The 24197-nt window shown below is 40.7% G+C and overlaps 1 protein-coding gene across 8 annotated transcripts in view; it reads left to right on the plus strand.

The window, feature by feature from the left end:
- Mecom (MDS1 and EVI1 complex locus) overlaps nt 1-24197 on the plus strand; it is a 565452-nt gene that overhangs the window by 507358 nt on the left and 33897 nt on the right. For 5 of the 8 annotated variants that reach the window (XM_051157010.1, XM_051157015.1, XM_051157013.1 and 2 more), the window contains 4 exons: nt 10539-10641; nt 14900-15116; nt 20483-20630; nt 21857-22013. In XM_051157010.1, coding sequence (XP_051012967.1) covers nt 10539-10641; nt 14900-15116; nt 20483-20630; nt 21857-22013 — 625 coding nt within the window. The remainder of the gene's footprint in view (nt 1-10538; nt 10642-14899; nt 15117-20482; nt 20631-21856; nt 22014-24197) is intronic. The other 3 variants (XM_051157012.1, XM_051157014.1, XM_051157018.1) reach the window with 1 other exon arrangement.

Consider the following 24197-nt stretch of genomic DNA (forward strand, 5'->3'; position numbering starts at 1 on the left):
AGGATTTCAATAACATGATGGTTATATATATAAATATATAATTATAATATATTTATATCTTAATGATTATTTACTGTTCATATTTACTGAAAATGGACATATTTAAGTATTTATCTAAAACTATTGTGTAGTCAGTGAAAAGATGATTCAAGAATGCTACTTGTAGCTAATAAAAGACCACTTGTAGCCAATTCTGCATTAAATTTTGTTTCTGATGTTTAATAATAAGCAAGCTTTAACTGCAAAGCTTAGTTGCATTTAAAAGGAAAATCCCATGGCTCCTATCTGTGCCTGAATCAAGTTGTTCATTATAGTTGGCATTTGTAATTTTTTCAATTAGCTTGAAAGTACAGATTTTATAGGAATTGTTTCCAAAGAAACTATGTTCATCTTCACCCAATGAGCAGCATGTTTACTTGTTTTAACGGAAGAGGCAGAGAAAAGAATTGAGAAAGACGCAGAACACCAATATTAGATTCATTCTTATCATTTAAACTACTCATTTTAAACTTCTGTAGTGCACAAGGCAAAATTAAGATGGTGACACAATGAGTGCATATCAAATAATTGTGAAACTGATATTGCATGGTCAAGTAAATTCACCCATAAGCAAGAGAGAAAAGTCAAAGGTAAAAGGCAGATTGTGGGAGAAGCGCATCTCTGTACACAGCATTCTACATAGCCCCAGTTAACAGCACAAAGGAGGACAAACACCTTCACAGTGTACATGTGTATTACAAACATGCTCACTTCTAAGCTCATAGCAGTTCCAGGAAGACAATTTAGGTGGGCGTCTCTGGACAGCTTTGAAGTGTAAATGTTAGACCAGGTGCAAAGATACAGAGCTGACAACAGAGATCTCCAGGTCTGTTTTCGCATCCTCCTTTTTATGGTAGAAGCTGCCAACGAGCAAGTAGGCACAGCTCATCACACCCTAAGCACACATACTGTACTGTGAGAGCTCCCATTTAATATCTAGACACCAAGAGAAGCCGAGCATCAGGGGTGATTGTGAGTGACGTCAACTGACCTGCACCACACAGACCTGTAGTATCTAGAGTAAATCGTGAAAAGTGTTCCTATTTGCTCTGATTTCTAGAAGGATTTTAAGTTATTAAAAGACTTTTGAAGGCATAATAAGTAAATGTTCCAACTTCTTAAGAGAAAGAATTTCAGGTGGATCTCTCAGCTGTGGTCTATTCTGATCATGTTTAAGCCAACAGACAAAGGCAAAGGTTGCCCTGAGCAAACAGACTGTGTGGATATCAGAGTCTATTTCAGTGAAGATGTATATTCAAAACTTTCTGATGTTTAAGTTAAAATTTAATAAATCTAAATCAGCTTCATAACAGTACGAAAGGAGATGACCTACAAAAGAAAACAAACATGAAAGCTAAGATGCTGAAATTGTTTGATAGTGGGAGGCTGTCAAAACGTGTATCCTGAATAAAAGCCATGCTGGCCTTGTTTGGTGGCTTTTTTTGTAATGCTAATAACGAATGTAATCTGATTTATGTCATAAAATAGGAGCAGAGACCACACAATTAACCATTTCCCTCTTACTTCCTTATATAGCACTTTATCCCAGGTGATTTTCCTTGGTTTAAACTTTTTAACAGATTCACTTGCTGGAATGTGTGTGCATGCATGTGTGTGTGTGTGTGTGTGTGTGTGTGTGTGCATGTGCGTGTGTGTGCGTGTGTGTGCGCGTGTGTGTGCTTGTGTGTTACTTTATTTCAGATATTTTCATACCAGAATGAGCTTCGAAGAGTTAGTTTCTCTCTTGCCACTGTTGCATAGAAAGGCTCAAGTCTTGTGATTTTAGATGTCTTTTTCGTTCCACATCTTCAAAGTTCCTGCCATGCTCTTTGTGGGGATGGAAACTCTGGGCGTGCTAGCATTGCTGCTGAAATGTAATTTCTAAATAGCTGCAAGTCTGACTGATGTTGTATTCCCCAACTGAGAATCCAGAGTTAACTCTAGCAATTTATCTCTATAAAGGAAGGCCACACCAAAGACACCAGGAGAATGAGACTCCATCACAACAGACAAGTCATAGCCTAGTACAGCCATTCAAGCACCCAAGCCTCCTGACCCTTTGTGTCTTGATTACTTTCCCCATGCTCCCTAAAGTTTGTATTCAATACTACATAGTTTTACTACTGACACCCAGCATTGACCTGGGAAATTTTCACAGGGACAGACAATGTGTAGATGGATTAAGTCGCTTGGGTGGCTCCTGTAGGAGCAGCAACTGGTTCTGAGTAGTAGGGTGGGGCAGTTGTCCCAGGCTAGGTCCTCAGGGGGACCTGAATGAGCTTTATCAATTATTCGGAGGCTTCCTTTGTATCTAGGAACACTTACCCCCACATAAAGTCAAGCAGTCCAGACATCTAAATGATTTACTGAAAAAAAAAATTAAATGTCTTATTATTTTGATACATTACTCTTGAGGTCCTACAGATAGCTTCATTTTATATACCAGTTTGGTTAAAGGATGTAGCACATTTCTTTACACTACTTGGTCTCACCTCACTTCTGCATCGCTCTCCATCATTGATAAATCTCCTCTTAAGCTTACCTGTCTATATTCTTTACATCAAATCAAAGGTCACCCTACCTGCAGGCTGTCTAATATCCTCAAGCAATGCTTTTCTCATCATTGAATATATTCACACAGTCTGTGTACTTATTTTTTACCCGAAGCTTCTTTAGAGAAAGACTCTTTGAACTACAGTGAGGGAGGCCATTAAATCCCAGTTCATGTAAGTTGACCTCATAGAGGAAAGCCAAGGCAGTCTTTCTGTCATGGTGACCAAAATGACCTGGGCATATTCTGTAGGATGGTTTATGCATGGGTATGAGTATTAGGATTCACATCATGGAAAAGAACATAGTCCGTTGAGTCCTGTCCTACCCTCATATGGTCTTCAAATATAGAAAAGCCCTCAGACAGCCAAGGCCTTGTTAATCTTGTCATTTACATGAGTGACAAGCACTTTCATTTTTAAATGGGCCCCTGATAGCTGGCATTAAGTATGTAGAGTCAGAGAAGTTTGCTTGTGCCTCAGAATCATAAGAAGAAACGCTTTGATAAGAGGTTACCTAGTGTCTGTTGTCCATTGTGAAGTAACGAGGTATAGAAGCATGTGTGCCTCCCCCAGAGAATACCAAGTCAGAATGCACTGAGGGGATCCTGCCAGCTCCCTGGTGGCCAATGAGTGGCAGCAAGACTCTGCAGTGTTTTCAGTGGGAGTGGGCATTGTTTTCATCTGTGCTTTACCTTATAAACTTTTAACTGCTTCCAGGACGATCATGGTTGATTCGGCACACCCGCTTCCACTCTGCTCAGGTTCATATGAGTGATGCTATCAGGCTGTGTGACACCAGAACAGTGCTGTTATTGCAAGCTTATTATGGGCTCAATTATTAACTTATTTGCTTTGGCCTTTTACTGAGGAGGGGAAAAATCCACTTTCCTTCAACATTCACTTAATACACACGGTACAAAAACAGTGAGGCAAATCAGCTCTAAGTGTAGAAAGTGGGGGTGCTGTTTAACCTCTCCCCACTTTGTAAAATATGTTTGCCTCTACTGTCAGGTAATTTGTTAATTTCTCTTCCTTTACAAGGATTTCTGTTCGTGTTTTGTATGCTTTCTTTTGATGTTAAAGTTATTATTGGCTTTGGGCATTTTCTTTGCTTTGCTTTTAAGTCAAGTCCTACTTTTATACCAAAGTTCTACTCTGCTGTTTTAAGATGAATGCCAGCTGGCAGTACCCAGGGACCAGCTTTGAGTGTAATGTGAAAGCTGACTTTGGGGGTGCTATCTGCTTGATAAGTTGCTTCCTTTACCGCGAGATGAAATTGTTTCGGACATAGTTTGCTGTTTGGTATCCGGGTGAGAGGGAAAAAACCCACCTTCCTTCTCTAGATACCACTGCTTAGGACTTGATGGTTATGTGGCATCTACAGAGATTTTTCATTGGGGTTCACTGACCCCATGCCCTGAGAGGGGTGACCTAAAGTATTATGCCTGTATTTAAGTGAAACAGTGACCTGGAATATCACATGCACATTGGTAATAATCAGTGTTTGCATGTAGACACCACCTTTCATTTCAGGAAGAGCTCAAAACATAATGCGCTCAGGAGTGTCTAGCTATTCCTGGAAGGAAGCCAGAAAGGTAGTCACCAGCATGTTTCATAAGCCACCAAGGAGAACTCAATGGTCAAGGGCATAAGAAAAGCCTCCGACTTGGTAGCACATCATCAGAAAATGATCTTTAGTCTCTTTGTAATGTAATGGTGGCACAGTTGCCAAACCTTTCAAAAAACACTTGGAATGACCAAGAAGTTTCCATAGAATCAAACAAGATGGCCAACATTGAGCACTCTGTGATGAGATCTCAACAGGTTATTTAAGATACTGTTGTAAGGCTTCCAGAGAGTGGACACACGAGTCTCAAGGCACACTAAGTGGCTCTTCAGCACTTCCCAGTTAAGAATGTATAAAAGAAAAAAAAGCTTCAGTGATGTCTTTTAGTGAATTTTTAAAGGAAGTAGACCTCGCTTTGTCTCTTATCTATCTATCTATCTATCTATCTATCTATCTATCTATCTATCATGCATGGGTTGACTTCTTGGCTTCATACGTGACAGGCAACCTTGGGGCCACAAGGCTACATCACTCCATCCCAAGCACTTCGAATTTTTCTTGGTTTTCTCTGTGGCTGTAAGGATAGGCTGAGAGTACCTTATGTTTGGAGAAAGTAAATGGTGTTTGGCCTGGGAAAGGCTTAGTCATGATAAAGCTAACATTCTCCTGGATGAATTTATTTCCTGGTCATCCATCTCTGTCTTCTGAAGATGCTTCTCTGCCGCTCAGTAAAATTAGACTCAGAACGTACATTAGGATCTTTTTTTCCAGAGGTCAAAAGCTTGACATCACTATTACTTTGCTTTTCTCAGAGTAGATGAGGGCCCAAGCTATGTTTCCTGGAATGGTCCAAGGTATATACATGGTCTGCGAACTCACGCCGTCGTCTCTGCAGCTCCAAAACTGACAAATGTGCTCACATCAAATGTTGACTCCGTTCAGACATGTACACTGTCACTCAGCCCACCCCCAGCCACTTCCAAACGTGCAACTTCCATGAGATTTTCTGCTTCTGCATGATGCTTTGGAGCTGTAGAAAAATAAAGCATTCAAGCCAAGCATTGGGAGTTGGAAGAGGGAGAAATCAGCTGCCAGCCTCAAAGAGCAAAGACAGCAATAGTCTGAAAAAGCTGCTTCTCCATATAGATTCTGCAGGGAGTACATTTCTCTATTATTTCAATTATTAAAACTTCCTGAATAGGTTGAAGGTCACTCATAATTCACACTTCTGTCATTTTTAGACATGCCAAGTGCAGTCTATTATGCATAAATAAAACCTCCAGTGTTTGACCAGGGAAATAAATGGAAATCCATAACAATGAGGCCTTGTTCATCTTTTAAACAGTAAATGTTTTTTTTTTCTTGTTTTCTCCTGTACACTGAAGTTTATCTTCTAACTCAACAGTATAAACTTAGCACTTTAAAGTGATGCAAGTGTAGCATGTTATCAACAAAGCTGTTGTGAAAGTTTCTTACATGTTCTGTAGAAGAACGAACAAGGACATAAAGTTTCACCTTTTAAAATGGAAATGTCATTATTTTGATGGCAAATTTGGTTGGACAGAGGCCTTGACAAAGCAGAATTAGTCTGAGAGCCTTCTGTGGACTGTTAACATTTCTCAGAATGCTTTTGAGTCTCTCTACCCTCTGTAATATGGTCTTCTTGAACTTAAGTAACAGAAGGAAATAAGCATCCAATGGGATGTACTTAGTTAAAGTTAATTCAAAACTTATCTTTATACAAGATGTGTGTAATCTATATCACGTACAATTAGAATTAATCTGGCCATTAAGAAATAACTTCATGTTAGATACAATTAATGCATAACAGGAGATTGTTAACAGTTTATGTAAAAATATAAATTCATTAAAAATACAAACTTTGCCTATTTACATGTCATGCATTAATATAAAGTATATCTTAGGACACAATTATCTATATTTATCACTGAGGGATAATGGATCTCTCAGAATCTTAGAATTGACCAAATCCTGTCCATACCATTACTATTTTTTTTCATTCTTTGGTTTGCCTTGTATTACCTGAGTGGATTTTCTGTATTTAGAATTGATTTCAGAGTTTGGCTAAAATGAATCAATTATAACAATCATATCTACAGTAAGCAATGCCTGTTACAAGTATATTATATTTATGCATAAGCTATAAATGTCACTAATACTAAAAGAGAACAATTTCAGATTTTCTGGTATTGTTTTCAACTACGCAAACGATTCTTTTTGAAATCGCAGAAATTTTGCTAGTGAATTACTTTCACAAAAGTTGGCACTAAAGGATTATGAAATGCTCTGTTAGTAAAACAATCGTTATAGGTGTTTATCTTTTTAAATTGAAGAGTTCAGGAATCCAAGTATAGCTGTCATGCCTACAAAGACAGAAATTCAGCATTTTGGAAAAGGAAAAAAAAAAAAAAAAAACTAGTCTATCCAGATGCTAGAAAAATTAAAATTTTATGTTACGAAAATGTTTAACTGTATGGAAAGTTTGGTCATGTTCATAATACCTATTTCTGAATTTTAGTACCAGCTATCAGATTTTAAATTCTAGAGGAGACATGTAATGACTCATTTGTCACGATACAGTTCCCATGTATCTGCTTCTCACATGTAAGGACCCATTCTTCTGAGTTTCCACTCTCTGCTGGGATTATTTTTCATTGCAGCAGAGGAGAGAGAAACAGAGAGAGAGAGCGGGAGGGAGGGAGGGAGGGAGGGAGGGAGAGAGAGAGAGAGAGAGAGAGAGAGAGAGAGAGAGAGAGAGAGAGAGAGAACAACATAGGAAACTGACAACTTTTGTATTGGTTGAAGCTTATTCTGAATACTTGAAATTTCTGTACTTGTATTGAATTCATCACAAATCCCAAGACATTTTAATTCTGGACCCGGGTAAGTTTTTCCACACAACTACGATGGAAAGGAGAACTGTTAAGTCTTTTATGGAATTGAGCAGACTAATCAACTCCCATTTTTCCACAGCACAAAGGCCAGGAAAGTAGTGTCTTTTCTTGTGGTGTGTAACTCAGATGACACAGGGCTCCTAGGCTTGCCGTGCAGCTGAGTCTCCGGGGACACCCTGGTCCCCGAGACAGTGTGTCTACAAGCATCCACGTCCCCTGGTAAACGTCTGCATGGATCGCTCCTGCTGCTGTCAGTTTTTTATTTACCACAAGATGTTTTTATAACACGAAAGCAGAGACACAGTATTTCCTGAAAATAGAGACACGGTATTTCCTGAAGGAGAAGGTTCACTCAGGGTTGTATGTCCCATCATTTTCCCATGCAATCAGTTTGAGACAAAAAAAAAAAAAAAAAAAAAAGTCTTTTTTATTTTGAACTAAATGACTTCTCTCACATGTCAAATGGTTGCTAATATATTTCTATTGTCATAAGGCATGTCTGGGCTCAAATATTGTACTCCGATGCTGTTATAATTAGTCAAGGAATACATAGTTTGACTCCAGGACTTCCAAGATCCCAAATAAAGGAAGACAGCAAGGGTCATGAAGGCAGAAACACCTTGACAGGGAAGGACTGAATCCTCCAGGGTGTGGAGGGCGGGACTTACAGGCACACTCTTATTGCTGCACGGGGAAGCGTGCCCAGAATTTGCCCTCCTTATGGCTGGTGCTTGCCAGTTCTTCTCAAACCCCAGTTTCACGAGCACCATAAAAATTCAGTTAAAATTGAAAAGAACACCCTGAAGTTAAAATCCACTCTGCCTTGCCTTGCCTTTCATGGCCTGGAATGTCACCTTTTACCTCCAGTAAATAAAGCCAACGTCAACACTCTTCCATGTCTTTTATATTTTATGCACTCAATATTCGTCACATGACAATCTGGACACTTAAAGGGTAATTACAGGAGTGATCTATGTCCCGGCAAAGAGAATTGTCTTCATAATATATAGTTGCAGTGTATCCATCATTTTCTTTTGTTCCTCGGACTGTTCACATTGGATTGAGTAAATCTAAAATGGAATTAAAAGAGACATGATTAATAGAGGACTGCAAAAAAAAAAAAAAATCATGATGTCATAATACTTTCTTAAAGTGACTTGGCATGTGTGTCTGAGAAGCATTCCCAGCCAAGACAATCAAGCTCTTTTACCGTCTCACTGTGCATTGTCTGTTTAACCTCGCTGTTTCCGAGAAGCTACCAGAAAGTCCTCACGTGTCACAATTCAAATGTTAACATGCTGTCGGAAAGGAAACTAATAAGTTAAACCTGTAAGAGATGCCAGAACAGAGGTGATTCAAACTGTTGAGCAAAGCCTGTTGTTTTCTAAGGGGAAACAGAGCCCAAGGAGAAAGCAAGGTACTTACCAGTATTTTACTCGAAGGTATAATGCTTACACGTGCAGTGGCATTATTTTAATCTGGTCCCTTTTTGAGAAGGGTTCTTCCTGCCTCTAGAAGAGGACAGTGTGATGGGCAAGCCCTTGGGACAAGGTGGCCACGTTCAGCTTTGTATTTCCTTTGAAATAGAAACTGTAGAAGAAGGAGCCAGTTTTGTGATGGGCTACATTTCTCTTTTAGACAAATCGGAGAATCTCAAGTTATTTATAGCAGTGCTCAGCAGTACTTCCTGATTGACATTGCTTTCTATAAAGGAACTTAAGCTGGCTTAATTACTAATGAATTTTTTTAAAGCTTCATTTTAGTAAGAAAGAGACTAAGCAGAAAATAGTCCTCATTGGAGTGGTTTTTTTTTTGTTTGTTTGTTTGTTTCTTCTTCTTTTTTTTTAATTTAACACACTTCTGTGCCTTGTTTATTTGTTTTGTTTTTGTTTTTAATAATAATAATAATTATTATTAAAAAAAACCCAAACACCAAAAACAAAAAAAAAAAAAAAACCCAAAACAAAACAAAAAACAAAACAAAACAAAAAAAACTGGAGTTTAGAGCCACCTACTGGAAGAAAGAGGCACATACTTCTATGTATGCTCTTCAGCTTTTCAAGGGATAAACAAATAGGTAAATATAAAAACGGAAGAATATTTCCACTGATCTTATAAGGAAATGTACACAGATTTCCTTAGTTTGAAATAACTAGACAGCCCTGGCTAGCAGATGCAGAGCAAGTCTAAAGCTGGTCTCCGGTGAACAAGCCGCACCCTCTCGGTTCGTCTTCCTATTTCTTGGTGGCATTTGTCTTCCGTATTTTCCCCCATAATTTCTTTAACTGCTACCTGTGCCCTATTCAGAATATACTTGAGGGAGTGCAATCTTATTCATTCATGGGGTAGCTAGTAACAGGAGCGGTGTGTGGTGACAGAAAGAGAATGATGAGCACGTGAGAATAGACATGTGGCCAGTTCACACAGATATTGCATACAACTAACCTTTTTAGTTTTTATTAGATACAGCATAATTTTCTTTTCCCTCAAGCCTTCATTTGATTATAGAATTTTTGTTTAATACATAACCTTAGGCTAAGATGAGCAACCGATAGCATTTTAATGGTAAAACAAACACATATCCTCAAAAATTTTATGCTCAAATATGTTCTTTATTGGTGATAAAGAGCCTGATGCCTAGATACACAGGAAGCCATGGCTTGTCTATCACTGAGCTCCTGGGAAAGACAGGCAGTGCAGTTCTTGAAATTTTCAGATTTGGGTTTTCCACGCAGCTCCCCTGCTGCTTTCCAACCCACTAGTAGCAGGTTTTTAAAATCCCGTTCTGTCTTCACCACTTAGCTAGAAATCCAAGGCATGAGAGCCCCAAACATTAGCTGGCTCATAATGTGAGTGTGAGGCGCAGCGCTTGTGTGTGGGAGCTGCAATCAGGAGCTGGGACCCAGGGCAGGGCCTAGACTGGGCTCACCTTTCTCGCTGGTGGGAGTGGAAAGTGGTGTTTTGAAACAAAATGATTCTGTTCTCTAGAGGCCATGGCAGTTCAGTTTGCTGCATCCCAGCAGCCACTCCCTTTGGAGCGTCTTGTGGAGAAAGGGTCCTGGGCTACTTAGGGGTAGCTCGGGGTTAGCTGCAAAGACAGGAGTGGTTCCGCTCTACAAAAGTGTCGCCCATGAGACTCTTTGCAGAATTCAGGGATGGCAAAGTTCTTTGTCAAACATTTCACAGACTAGGGCGGCCCCGGCATTACGAAATTTGGTTTGTATACTAACTAGGAATTGAAAACAGTTCATAAACTACTTGAGAGAATTTTTTTTTAAACAAGGAGGCTATTTTTCTCTTAGTTAATAAGATAGAAATTACTATTTCCTTTGATAAAGAAATAAAAATAAAAGAGAACGTGTTTATGAAAATATGAGAAAATGTACAGCTGCCCTGGTGTATCCTGCCCTTTGTTAATGTTTGCTCCTGTCTGTCTTTCCTGCCACCTGTGCTTGGTCTTTGAAGATATTCTACCGAGTAGTCGCAGACATTGCGCCTGGGGAGGAGCTCCTGCTGTTCATGAAGAGTGAAGAGGGTCCCCATGAGCCCATGGCGCCTGACATCCACGGTGAGTTCTGACTGCGCGTGCGCAGCCTGCTCCCAGCGGCACCACGGTGTCCAAGAGGGCCCTCACTCACACTGTGGTTTCTTCATTTACTTTCTTGGCTGTACAGTGTCTTATCTCAGAATGGGTATTTTCTGGAGGTGACATGTGGCTAATGTGACGGAGAAAACACAGTTAGCCGAGGTCTAACCTGAAGTACGTATAAAGAGAATTTTGAAGACTTGATCAGAGTATCACCTTGGTTTGGTCAAGTCCCACTGTAAGAATCCTTCCACTCGTTTAAAAAGAATTTGTTTGTTTGTTTGTTTAGTCCATTAATGTTCTGCCTGCCTGTTTATATGTGCACGACATACAAGCAGTGTCTGCAGAAGGCAGAAGGGGGCGTCAGACCCCATAAGCTCGAGTGATAGGAGGTTGTGAGCGTTCATGTGGATGCTGGAAATTGAACCCAGGTCCTCCGCAAGAGCATCCAGAGCTTTGAACCGCTGCACCTTTCTCCAGCCTTTCTTTCCACTTTTTGAGAGTCATCACACGTAGGCAGGCTTGGGGCTTTCTTAAAACGATGAACTGTCTCTTCCACTTATATTTCTATTACTGGGCAAAGGTCTCCATGGGAGGGAGAAAGGAAGAGATCCTGTAAAAAAGTACAGATGAGGAGAGTTTTACATCCAATGAAGTTATGCCCTGTAAGAACCCTGTTCTGGACTGAAAGATGGAGGATCTAGAGAAACGATCACTAGCAGCGATGTGTGTTCAGGACAGATCCAGGACAACGTACTTGCAAGTCATGGAGCTGAGCTGGTTCTTTTCCTTCCAGTTCCTGTCTCCTACTATAAAGTGGTTTAGTTCAACACAATATTTTGAACCACAAATACATTAGAGTACTTTAAAATTGAAAGCGCCGGAGGCCAGGCTCCGGTGACGCAAGAAAGGACATAGGCCTTCGAGCCTCTGTGACAGCAGCTGCCACTATGGCTAGCTATTTTCACGCAAACGGTGTCACCCATTGTTGAGCTCTGTTCTGTCTCTTTGTAAAGTTTTTCTGATGGTGTGGAGACGTCTTTGGAGTGTATGTTTTCCTCTTGGAAGTCTGACGTGACATTGCCTTTAGACAGGTAGACTTCCGGGTCAGCCTGACTTCCGGGTCAGCCTGACTTCCGGGTCAGCCTGCGAGGGTCTGAGCCTGAATTGGGAGCATGGTCTTGCTTGCATAGTGCAGAGTATTTAATGATTACAAATGTGAAATCCAGAGCTCTCCAGGTGCAGGGTTTCACTTGTACATGGTCGTCGAGTGCTAGACGTTTCAGGGAGGTTTTTTAAAAAGCAGTAATGATAACCACTTTCAAAGAAGGCCCATGTAGAAGTAATTCTTAAGACTGATGCTCATCAAAGCACCATTGTTAAAAGTTTTCTTGTCACTATAGATACCACTTGCCTTGCAAGCCTGAAGACCTGAGCTTAATTCCCCAAACCCATCTAACAAAACCCAAGAGTGTATAGTCTTTGCGCTTTTGAGGTGGTAAAAGGTGAGGCTTTGAGACACTGGCTGGTCTGCCTAGCCAATGTAATGAGTTCCAAAAGAGAGAGAGAGAGAGACCTGTTTCAAAAACAGAAAAGAAAAGTACATGGTACCTGAGGAATGCCACCTGAAGTTATCCTCTCGCCCCTACATATACACACACATCCACAAGCACACTTTTACACACACACACACACACACACGAAAAGATACACACACACACACGAAAAGATATACACACATATATGCACAAACATCCTTGAACCCTTAGCTCCTTGTTGTTTCAATGTATTATATCTGTTTCCAAACATATAAGCAAGTGTACTGATATATAAGACTTAGACTGCTTAAGGGTTACTTAGATTTATACGTCTAAACAAAATACATTTAAAGCATATGCATTCTTCATGATGGACATACCATATTTTACATATACATTTTTATTTGACCTTTTACATGTGGATTAAAACCCCCGAGTGAAGAATGTTATTGATTTCACAGACTGAGAAACTGAGTAAAGTAAGTTATCTAGGAAGACCACGTGGCTAGCAGGCAGAGTCAGCCTCCAAGGTAGTGTCTTCACTATCTAACATTAGGGTCTTTCTATACATTGTGCAGCCTGGAAGTTCTTTTTCTTTGTGGGTTCCTGACTGAGATGGGGAAAAAACCAGATCTTGAATATATAGACAGTGTTACAAACCTTAGGAGCCATTTCTCCAGTTACCATTGCTGAAATTTCTGTCTCGGAGGGCTGAGGTGATTGCTTGTAGAGTCCACCCACCATTGTAACTCTCTGCATACGATCAGACCGTGCCCTCTGAGTTCTTTGTCACTGTACCCCTGTGTTGTTGATGTGTTTCAAGCTAAGCCCATGTCTTTGGAGGATTATGGTAGCAGGCTCTTGATGGCTCTCTCTGTTAGACTTCTCCCACTGCGGATGGCAGAATTACTTCTATAAACCAACCTAAACATGTCTGTGCTTCCAGCTTCCAGTGATATCCTGTTCCCTTCTTAATACACACATTAGCATCCTCAGTAGCTTCACTTCCCTGGTGCAGCCTCAGCCTTCCATGGATCTTGTGTGCGAGTACCTTCATCCTTAGTCCATCTCACCTGGCTGATGTTCACCCATTCTAAAACCCTCCATGAACCAACGTAGCTGAGGTAGGCAGCTGCCTAGGGCTCCCGTGCATTCGTTTGTCATAACATTGTGTCTACGCATATCCCTTAGAGTTTCTTGTGCATGCATTCTTAGCAAAGTGTATGGCAATTTGGTAGCCGGTTACAATGTTTTCCCCAAACACTTAGTCAATTAGTAACTGAAGAATAACGTCTTCCTTCTGCAAAACAGCATATGTGTCATGGTGTTATTATGGGTGTTTCTTAGCATCATGAGCTATACACAATACCTCTGGGGTCATACCTGTGACCTCCACTGAGTGTGGACTTTTGAGTGGGCTCTTAGCTATTGAGTGGAAATAGCAGGAGCAGAGCTCTTTGTACCTGACTTTATAAAGCTCATTGTCTGTGTTTCCCATTACTGCTACCTATTTACTCTACCTATTTAAAGTACAAATTCATGTTTGCTATTTAACAAAGCCATGTCAATTATCACTGACCCCTAAATAACATAAAATTGCCTCAAAGGGTGCTCGAAATAGCTTGCACTCCATTCTAGGCAATGATAGTTTATCAACGATGGGCATAAGTGTAGCTCAGACAGGGCCTCTGTGTACACTTGTCTTTCAAACACAGTGTTATTGGCTTAGGGAAAAGTAGAAGTGAGTTTAAATTCTGACCCAATCACTTGTCTTTTGGCTCTGTAACTAACTGCTTAGTTTCACCAAGCCTTAGTACTGTCATCTGAAAATCTGAATAAAAATCAGACCTATATTTTTTCATACTTAAGTTTTAAGGACTATGAATAATGCCTATACTGGCCTAAGATCTGAGATTATGGTCAGTAAGGAGTGATTATTATTTCCATTATCCCTAGAGCCTGCAAAGATTTAATCATTAAATTTTATTTGAAGAGGAGATTACATGGTAGCCACAGTAAATGCATTATTTTTCCAGATTTTTATGGGGTTCTTTACAAATATATATTTTTTACACACATTATTTTTAATTTTTACATTAAACTTAACTTGGAGGAATGACAGTCAAAACTTCCAGGGTAGGGAAATGTCTCCGTGAGTAAAGTGCTTGCTGTCCCCGCCTAAGGACTTGAATTGGAATGTTCGGCCAAGTATGGCTGTGTGATCTGTAACCCCATCAGGGCGAGGAAGAGTCAGGACCATCCTCGGGGCTTTCAGAGCAGCCAGTTTATCAAAATGATGAAGCCCAAGTTCAAGGATAGATGCTGTTTCAGCAAATAGAGTGAGGAGCAATAGCACGAGATGTACTAAAGCCACCTCCACATGTGTACACATGTATGGTAAGTCCACTGGCACACAGAGATAGTCTCTCTCTCTCTCCCTCTCTCTCTCCCTCCCTTTTTCTCTTCCTCTCTCTCTCCCTCCCTCTCTTTCTCTCTGTCTCTGTTTCTGTCTCTGTCTCTCTGTTTCTGTCTCTGTCTCTCTCTCTCTCTCCCCCCCTCCTCCTCTCTCTCTCTCTTACACACACACACCAAAAGCCGACAATGGATTGTGTCTTGTGTAACTCAATAAGGTGGCTGGCAATGGTGGTGGTTGGTTCCGGATCCTATAGTGCTCACTAATAATTCTTGCACTGTCTCCACAGAAGAGCGGCAGCACCGCTGTGAGGACTGTGACCAGCTCTTCGAATCCAAGGCTGAACTAGCAGATCACCAGAAGTTTCCATGCAGCACACCTCACTCAGCATTCTCCATGGTAGAAGAGGACTTGCAGCAAAACCTTGAGAGTGAGAGTGATCTCCGAGAGATCCATGGCAACCAGGACTGTAAGGAATGTGACCGAGTTTTCCCTGATCTGCAAAGGTTAGCAAAGGCCTGCTGAGCATGGGTGTTTGTTTGCTGTGCAGCAAATTGTTATGCTGGAGTTTTACAAGTTTGCTCTGGGGAAGAATGGAGCTTAAAAACAACAACAACAATAAACAACAAGCAACAACAAAGCAGAAAGCAAAAACAAATCCTTGCCAGATGTGCTGGTGGCAAGTTCAGGAATCATTGTTTCCTTAAAACTTCTTGTCCATAAGATAGTTACAGTGAACTTGGGTTTGCCAATCAGAAAATATCCCTTCCCTCTCAAACCCTCCCTTCCCCTTTACTTCCCTCCCCTCCCTTCCCTTCCCTCCTCTCCCCTCTCTTTCTTCCACTTGCTTCCCTTCTTCTCCTTACTTTCTTCCTAAACCCAGGGCTCAAACCAGAGCCATCACTATGTTAGACAAGTGATGCACCATGGAGTGTATCCACTGCCTATAGATATCATAATTTAAGTAGGATTATTATGAACTGAGGTCTTAACTTTACAGGGATTGATAGCTTTGAGGAAATAAAAGAAGGTGAGGGGAAAAGTAAGTAGTGATGTGCCAAGAACAGTAAAACTACCCCTAAATCCTTCAAATGACTAAAAATCTAACTTCAGGCTCACTTTCAAAGATAACTTTTGATAGGTCCATATAGCTCATGGATTTAATTCAAATTATGCATCAAATTGCACACCCTCCAATAAACGAATGTGTTCCGTTTCCTAGTGTAGCACTTTCTAAAGTTAACAATAGCACTGTAGGAATCTGAGTGAAGCAATGGTATAATATTTATTTTTAATAAATGAAAATCATATCTCAGCAATGTATTTACTTTGCACAGTCTTTTGAATTTAATTCAATGTCTTTTATTTGACTGACAGAAACACTGGAACCTCTCCTTTGACAACTATTGATAATTCTTCTCCAAAATGTAACTTTATGTTCAGAGATGCTGATAGGTTTTCTTTGTGTTTAATTCTACCTAGTGGCCTTTACTTTGGGTTTGTAAAGAATTTTAATAATTGCATTCATTACTTTGTTTTTTAATCTGGAAATGATCTTTGGAACATATAATTAGACTTCCAAGTGAACACATCACACTGTGTTTCCATGGGAACGCTGGTGTATCACATGGCCTTGTTCAAGAGTATAAATGGCTAGGTGGGTTCTAGACACAGCACCTGCCCCACCTCACGCTTTCCTTTCCTTTCTTCCTTCATGGCTGCTTTTCCTTTTTCTCTTTACCTTCTCTTACTGCTCTGAATTCTATCTCTTCTCCTGCTTCAACCTGTATTAGGAAAGGATTTTGTGCAAACGCCATCCAGTTTAAGGCATGAATGACTAACAGACACTGAAGTATAACCACTTCCTCCATGAGACTTAGTTGAATAGATGCATCTCTGCTTTGAAAATTCCTGCCCAAGTTAGTTAGTTACCAATGAAAGAGGAAAATGGGAAATAAGAGTGTTTACCTAGCACCCTTGACACTCACCTCTATAAATATAAACCTGCAAAGAGAACAAATCAACAATTTATTATATATGTTTTGTACAATGAAATTTATAAATCTCTTTTAAATATAATCATGTCCCAATATTATAAAAAAATAAAATGAAAGCAGAAGATTCCAGTGAGAAGAGAAAATGTCACACAAATAAATGTGATCTCTGGTGAAAAAAAAAATGAATTTGTCATTTCCTTCGGGAAGTGGGAAGTGGATAGCAACTGTTGTTAGGAAGCACATTCTGGATCCATTAAACCACCGGCCAGAGCTCCAGGTAGCTCCACTTTATGCTGAGGGTTAACTCTCATCCAGTCATTGGGTGGGCTATGGTACAGAACCCTCCAAACTTACCTTCTGGAAGCCCAGGCAGATGCAGAGTATATTACCAAGCACTTGGGTACCATTTCACCAAGTGTTGTGGGTGGTCACAGATTATATACTATAGCCTTACCTCAAATTCACATTTCTAGGGTATTTCCTTTATCATTGAATGCTGCCATTGTTGCTGATCTTGTCAACAGAAGGGAGTTCTGTCTTTAATGTGATACAGTCTTCTTTCTCCATCCCCATCCAAAAATCTTTAAAATTCTTTACTTAATGTGTGTGTGTGTGTGTGTGTGTGTGTGTGTGTGTGTGTGTTGCATGTGCACAGCTATGTGTGCACATATTAGCATATGGATGAGGAGGACAGAGGACAACCTTGGCTATCATTCCTTAGAGGCTGTCAACCTATTTTTTTTCTTGTTTATTCTGAGACAGGGTTTGTCTTTAGCCTGAAGTTTTCTGAGTAGGCTAGACTGGATGGGGCGAGTCAGCCCACCCCAAGGATCTCCTTGGCTCTACCTTTTCTTCTTGGATGACAAGTACGTGCTACCATGTCAGCCTTTTTTATGTGGGTGCTCAAAGCTGAGTTCTGCCCCTCATGCTTGCACGTAACTGACTGGGTTATCTGCATGGACCACCCCTGTTTTTTTTTTTTTTTTTTAATCAGAGCAGTTGACAGTGATAATGCCATGGGACGAACTGGACCTTATGCTACACAGGACAAGTAAAGCAGGAAATGTTCCCATGCTTCATCATCCCCCTACTGAGCACTATGCGCTCACAGCATGCTCTTGGACCTGGACTACATCCTTGCAGTTAGGGGAAAGAGCAAGACTCAGAGCACATGGCAGTCTTCTGCCACTGGGACACGGGGATTGGGACTTGACATACACATACTGGAATACATATCAGCAATGACTTGCCCTCCCTCCTTAGCTGCTGCTGATGGTAAGATCTCAGCCACTACAGAGGTTCCCAAGGACACCTCGACTCAGCTCATGTGCGTTGCAGTTACTGAAATCTCTCCCAGATCATTTAGGATAACTTCAACTTCTTTGGCAAACAGAGGACTCTGTGTCATAGATAAAGATAGGGTATTTCTTTTAACTCTGCACCCCTGTTCTGTCCTGGTACCTGGTGTTTAGGAAGGTGTCACCACTTATGACCAAACAGCAGCGTTTGCAACTGGATGGACTCATAGGGCCCCAGAATAAGTTCAGGTGCCAATATGAATTGGAAAGAAACTATAGAGAAAAATAAATGTGAGAAAGGTATTCTTAATTTATCAAGATATCAGAGGGGGTACTTTATCCACTTCCCAATTCCACTCATAACTGCTGAGGACCGGTATTTGTGGTGCTAGGTTATCAACATTTGATAGCTGATATTCAAAGGCAGAATATTGATCTCAGAGGAAAAAGAGACATAGAAAATTAAGTGTCCAAGCTTGGCAGTTCTAATAGCTTTTAAGTGTGGAAAGCCTCAAAGAGGCCCAAATCAGAGAGGACAGTGGGTTCAATAGCAGGGCTGTGCTCAGCTTCCACAGTGACCACAAAAGGCCAAAAGGCCAAAAAGGCCAGTGTGGCCTTAGTTCCACCTATTCTGGATGGACAGTATGTTGCAGGTGTTTGCATGTATGTATGTGTGTGTGTGTGTGTGTGTGTGTGTGTGTGTGTGTGTGTAGTGTCAGTAGAAAGTTAGGACTTTTAAAACATTATGTCATAGAGTTCTTGAAAAATAATGTTTGACATTATGTAATAATTAGGGCTGTTTAGTATTATTATAAACAGGAGGGCCACATGGAACAATGGATTCACAGAATTAGGTCTACTTTAATCTAGTAAGTGTTTCCCTTATCAGATTCTTCCTCTCTGTCTTCATTTATTGCTCGCAGTACATTTCTTTTCCTCTCAAATTCTTATACGTCCTTGGTGGTATCTAACACCTTTCCTCTTTCCTTCTCTTTTCCATAAAGGCATGATTGCTTCCTAAGCCTTACCTGGGCTTTGGGTTCAGTGGTTTAACAGCAAGGGATATTATCACTTATTTCTACCAGGAAATATACAATCGATTACCTGGATTTGTTAGTTCATTCAGGGCAAATGACAAATTCTAGTGTCCTCATTCTTGCTTCATTCATTATAAGAATTAATTAATTTTATGTAGAAAACTTCTCCTTATTGTTTATTTTGTCATCCTAAAATAGAGTTTACACCAGAGGGAAAGCATGGGCATGCTTATGCATCTTCCCTTTTATCTTCTGATTTCACAATAAATATAAGGGTGAGCAGCAAAGTTTTGTTTGTGCATTTTTAATATTCTTTTTTTGCGAAATGACTCACTGTTATTGGTGCTTAACTCAGACTGCCTTTGGATAATGCACATTGTCTCAAATTAGCATCCTCATGTCTTTTGAGATTATCACCTCCTTTTTGCTCCCTGCAATAACAAAATGTTGAGAACCTACCTTGCATGCCTTATCAGACTGGGCAAAGGCTCTCAGGAGCGCTCACTACTGTACATGTGTGCATGTGGTCAGAGGACAATAATGCTGCAGGTGTCCTCCAGCTGCAGTGGTAGCTCATTATATTTCCTTTTTGTTGTATTGGTGCAGGTTCATGCACTACTGACTTAGAAAAGAAAGCCAAATTCTCAAAAAAGAAAAACTCAAAACACTCTAAACGTTAAAGCATAAGTAAACTATCTTGTGAAGACCTTCTAATCATGTTTTTCTCCCATTAGGAGTCTTAATACTTTTTTACTTAAATTCTGTATGCCTTTTCATGAGCTATCTACCTATTATCTGCCTTTTACCTATATTATCTATCATCTATCTATCTATCTATCTATCTATCTATTATCCGTATGTCTATACATTATCTATCATATGTCGGCCATCTATTTGTCTATTTCTGTCTATCTATCATCTGTCTACATATCATCTATCTATCTATCTATCATTTATCTATCTTCTTTTTCATCATCATCATCATTGCATTCATCTATTATGTATATATATGTAGCTCCGTGAATCTCCCCACACATCTACTCACTGATATAAAGACTCTAATAGGAAGTTATGTCCAGTTCTCTTTCCTATATGACTAGAGAAATACCCTTTATATCTAGAAGTTACATATGTTAGGGAGAATACCTACTTTAGGTCCTTAAGCATTTCATTAACATGTTTTGTATTAGAATGAAGTAAATAGCAGCAATCAATGTTGCTACTAAGATTATATCACAGATCTAGAATAGACAGATAACTCTCTCCCAGAGTTCTAAGTTACCACAGACAATCCTTGTTAGCTGTGTCAGATTTATTCCTAACAGGGGTCGATCTCTGTACTGGTAAGAAATATAGTCTGGGAAACATAGCATGTACTTCTATCCATCAAAAGACTATTTTTTCTCTTTCTTTCTTCTCACTTCAGCTTCCTTCTCACTCAATTCTCTCCTTGCCGGTTGGGTTAGGAATAAAGTAGAATTCTGTTTATGAATGTGTTCCTGGTCACCCTGTCTTATTAAATCAATTGTTCTCTTAACAGCTTGGAGAAGCACATGTTGTCACACACTGAGGAGAGGGAATACAAGTGTGATCAGTGTCCCAAGGCATTTAACTGGAAGTCCAATTTAATTCGCCACCAGATGTCACACGACAGTGGAAAGCACTATGAATGTGAAAACTGTGCCAAGGTACAGTGAATTTGTAGGCTCCTCACCCCTCTATCTTCTTTTCTCTTAATTCATCACTTGCTACACTATATGAAAACGAGCCTTGAGAGGCAGAACTATAAATACCTTCAGAAAAGCAGAGTGAGCGCTGTATGCTGCTGGAAGGCATTAGCCAAGTGCGTAGGAACACTTAGCGTGTATTCTTTTTATTTCTGTAAGGGAGGAAGTGAGGCTTAAAGGTGAGCTGCAGAACTAGGTGTCAGACATCCTTGGTAAATTCCCAGTTCCGCTACTGACTTACCAACGCGGGGTTGTTTTATAGCCTCATGGGGAATAAAAACTGTATCCAACGTGCATTGCTTGTTTCTTTTAATAGCAATTTGTGAGGAAAGTCACATAAAGCTTATGAATGCTTACTCAGAAAGAATGGGAGACTCCAACTTTTTTTTTTTTAAGATTTTTCCATCTAATCCTTCTTTTAAATCATAACTTTGTACTCGCTGAACAGCACAGGGCCCCTGCCTTAAAGGCCAGAGCTGTACAACACTCAAGGTGAATGACAGCATTTGGGCCACAGAGTAATTTACAGAAATAGTCATTCAAAACTTTCATGTGTTTTGTTTTTCACGATGAGCACAGAGATGTCCAGGAGTGATTGCTCTGTGTGCCACAGCTTCTCTCACGGCAGCGGGGACTGGGTCAGCTGAAAGAGGCTTCGGGAATAATTTATTTTTGGATGTGTTACTGGGTTTCTCATATATTTTTATTTAGTCAAATGGCCAAAGGAAACACTCCAGGTTGCTGGAAACACGCAGAAGAAATGCTGTGTTTGAGTTTAACCTCTTAGGGAAATTATTTAAATTGATTTGGGGTGTTTTCATCAAAATCTTTCAAATCCTGTGTGCAGTGCGTGTTTATTTTAAAGGGTGGTTTTAATGATGGCTTGGTCCAGATTTCAGTCTTTGGCCCTAGGTGCTACAAAGGCCTTGGCTGTGGCTTGATGGTGTCATTCATTGTGTAGTCCAATGAGATACAAATGCAAATCCTGTGAGAAGAGCAAAGAATTGAATAATTTCTGCTTTCTTCCTTAAAGGAGTGTCTTGCATGTTGGAAGTACAGCTTTCGCTAGTCTTTGATAAAAACAAATAAAAGCAAGACAAAGAAAGTTCCTTCTTGGACCATCGCGCTGCTCTTCTTTCTTGCATCTCTGAGAGAAGTTTCTGGATTAATCAGTACTCATTTCCTAGCAGGTTTTCACGGACCCTAGCAACCTTCAGCGGCACATTCGGTCTCAGCATGTCGGGGCCCGGGCACATGCTTGCCCAGAGTGCGGTAAAACATTTGCCACCTCATCAGGCCTCAAACAGCACAAGCACATCCACAGCAGTGTGAAGCCCTTTATCTGTAAGTTTTTAAAACACCCCAGCCTCCTTCCTGCATCTGTCTCTCCAGGAGCGTGGCCACACAGGGCCGCCGTGGGTGGGACGAGGTTACCCTCTTAGCTTTCTTTATGGTCCAAACCAGAAGGATTATTTTATATCATAAGAACATATTTTATAAGCTGATCCATGGCATTTTTGTCTATAATCCTTGGGGCGTTTTCTTTTAGATGAAATCAATATCAGGTAAAGAATAGGGGAGTTGTTCAACAGTCAAAGGGAAGCCTCCCTAGGTTGTGGGATTTAATCAAGACAACCAGGCTTGTCTCACACTGTAAATGTTCATGGCTTTGTAAAACAGCCAATTACAGATATCACTAAACAAGATGAAGTGATTACAAACTTGTTCTGGATCACAGGGACTGGAAGAGCCTCACTTGACAAGAAGGATTACGTTGCTGTGTGTGGACTAGAGTGTATGTATTGGGGGGTGGGGGTGTAAAATGCTAGAGTGTAACTGCGAAGAGGGTAAAATGCTGCAGTGTGTGTGTGGAGGTGTGAAAATGCTACAGAGCACGTGTGGAGGTGTTACTATGCCACAGCGCATGTGTGGAGGTGTTAACATGCCACAGCGCATGTTCGTGGAGGGGGTAAAATGCTACCGCGCATGTGTGGAGCGGCTAAGATGTTCTTTATTTACTCTCCCGGCTGCTGTTTAAGTTGCAGAGCCGTAGTTCTGGGCCACTTGCAAAAGGAGAGTATTTTCCCTTTGATACTAGACAGGTTCCCACCCACTGCACTCAAGAAGATTTACAAGCTGCTTGCTTTCAGGGGACATTCCCTTTGCCCACCTACTTGGCACACTCCTGGACTAAGCACTTTAGTAGCACACACGTCAAAGGAAAGGAAAACTCAGCTCGTGTTCTTTTGTTCACCAATGCGGGTCTGTTTCTGGGTTGTACCGCAGTAATTCAGGAGGTAAACCATTCGTTCTTAGTTCGTGTAGGCAACCGCTCTGGGGCCCTTTGTTCTCTCGCTCTGCTAGCTAGGTAAATACGAGGACGAAGTGAGCCGCACTACCAAATTCTAAACAGATTTTGGATCCAGAGATGGATGGGATTGTTGACGCATTACCAGTGCCCGGCAATATCTCTTGAGTTCTTGCGTTTGGCACTCCGTGAAAACCAGCTCCATCCAGGCCCCCCCCCCCCCCGCTTTGGTTTGTTTGCTTATTTATTTATTTTGTCAAGCACTGATGGTTTGCAGTAGGTATCTGAGGTGCTGCTACACGACCCGTTGGCAAGTCCCCTCATTTTCAGTGCCAATGTGGAGTTGCCAGAGACTGTCTTGTTCTTTGCCTTGACATAGCCTTCTTTTGTGCTTCCGAGTGCCAACAGTTCTTGTCTCTCCTTCTCCGGGGTACTAGAAAGTCTGTTTTGCTTAGATATTATGTTCCCTGGGTGGAGTGAAGACAACTAGGAGATAAACAAAGGGTGCCCTGATTTCCCTGGGGAAGCTCTGTTGAAACCCTGGGAAGTTAAGTATACAATAGGAATTTTAGATTTCTTGTCTTGAAAGAAAAAAAAAAAAATTCTTAACTAGGCCCCAGTTCCCTGTAAGCCTGCTTGGAAATGCTCTAGGCATACTCCATTAGTTTATTTCAGACTCCTCAGAAACAAATGTTGGTAAGGGTTATGTTTTGGTGAGAAGAACAGAATAGAACATAAGAAACTCTGATCACCTATCTCACACTTTATCTGTTTTTTAAAAACAACAGCCGGAAGCCTAGGCTCCATCGTTCAACACTTGCGTCTGCACTATGAACCGTGTTAAAGTAAACTGTTCCACTTTCAAGTATCACACGTTGTCCTTTCGTGTTAGGGCCACACCAAATAGCTCCCTTGAATGCATTCTCGGCAGTTACTCGTACATTTAAATAACAGATGACTTTCTTCAAATATCGAATCTGACAGTGAACCACGGAGTAATTACAAATAATAGCCGCGCAATTTCAGAACAAAGCGGGTTAAGGATAGGAGTGGCCACACAGCTGAAAGGCTGGAGGTTCACCTATGGCTGCTATCTGTTTCTCTCTCAAAGGCCACACACCATGATTTGCCCCCACTGGTGTGTTTATGACAACTGTCTCTTATTACAGTGAGCACAGGGTCCCTAGCACAAGGTAATTACTCATCGCCTTTACAGCAAC

Source organism: Acomys russatus, chromosome 15 (assembly GCF_903995435.1).
Source record: "Acomys russatus chromosome 15, mAcoRus1.1, whole genome shotgun sequence".
NCBI lineage: Eukaryota > Metazoa > Chordata > Mammalia > Rodentia > Muridae > Acomys > Acomys russatus.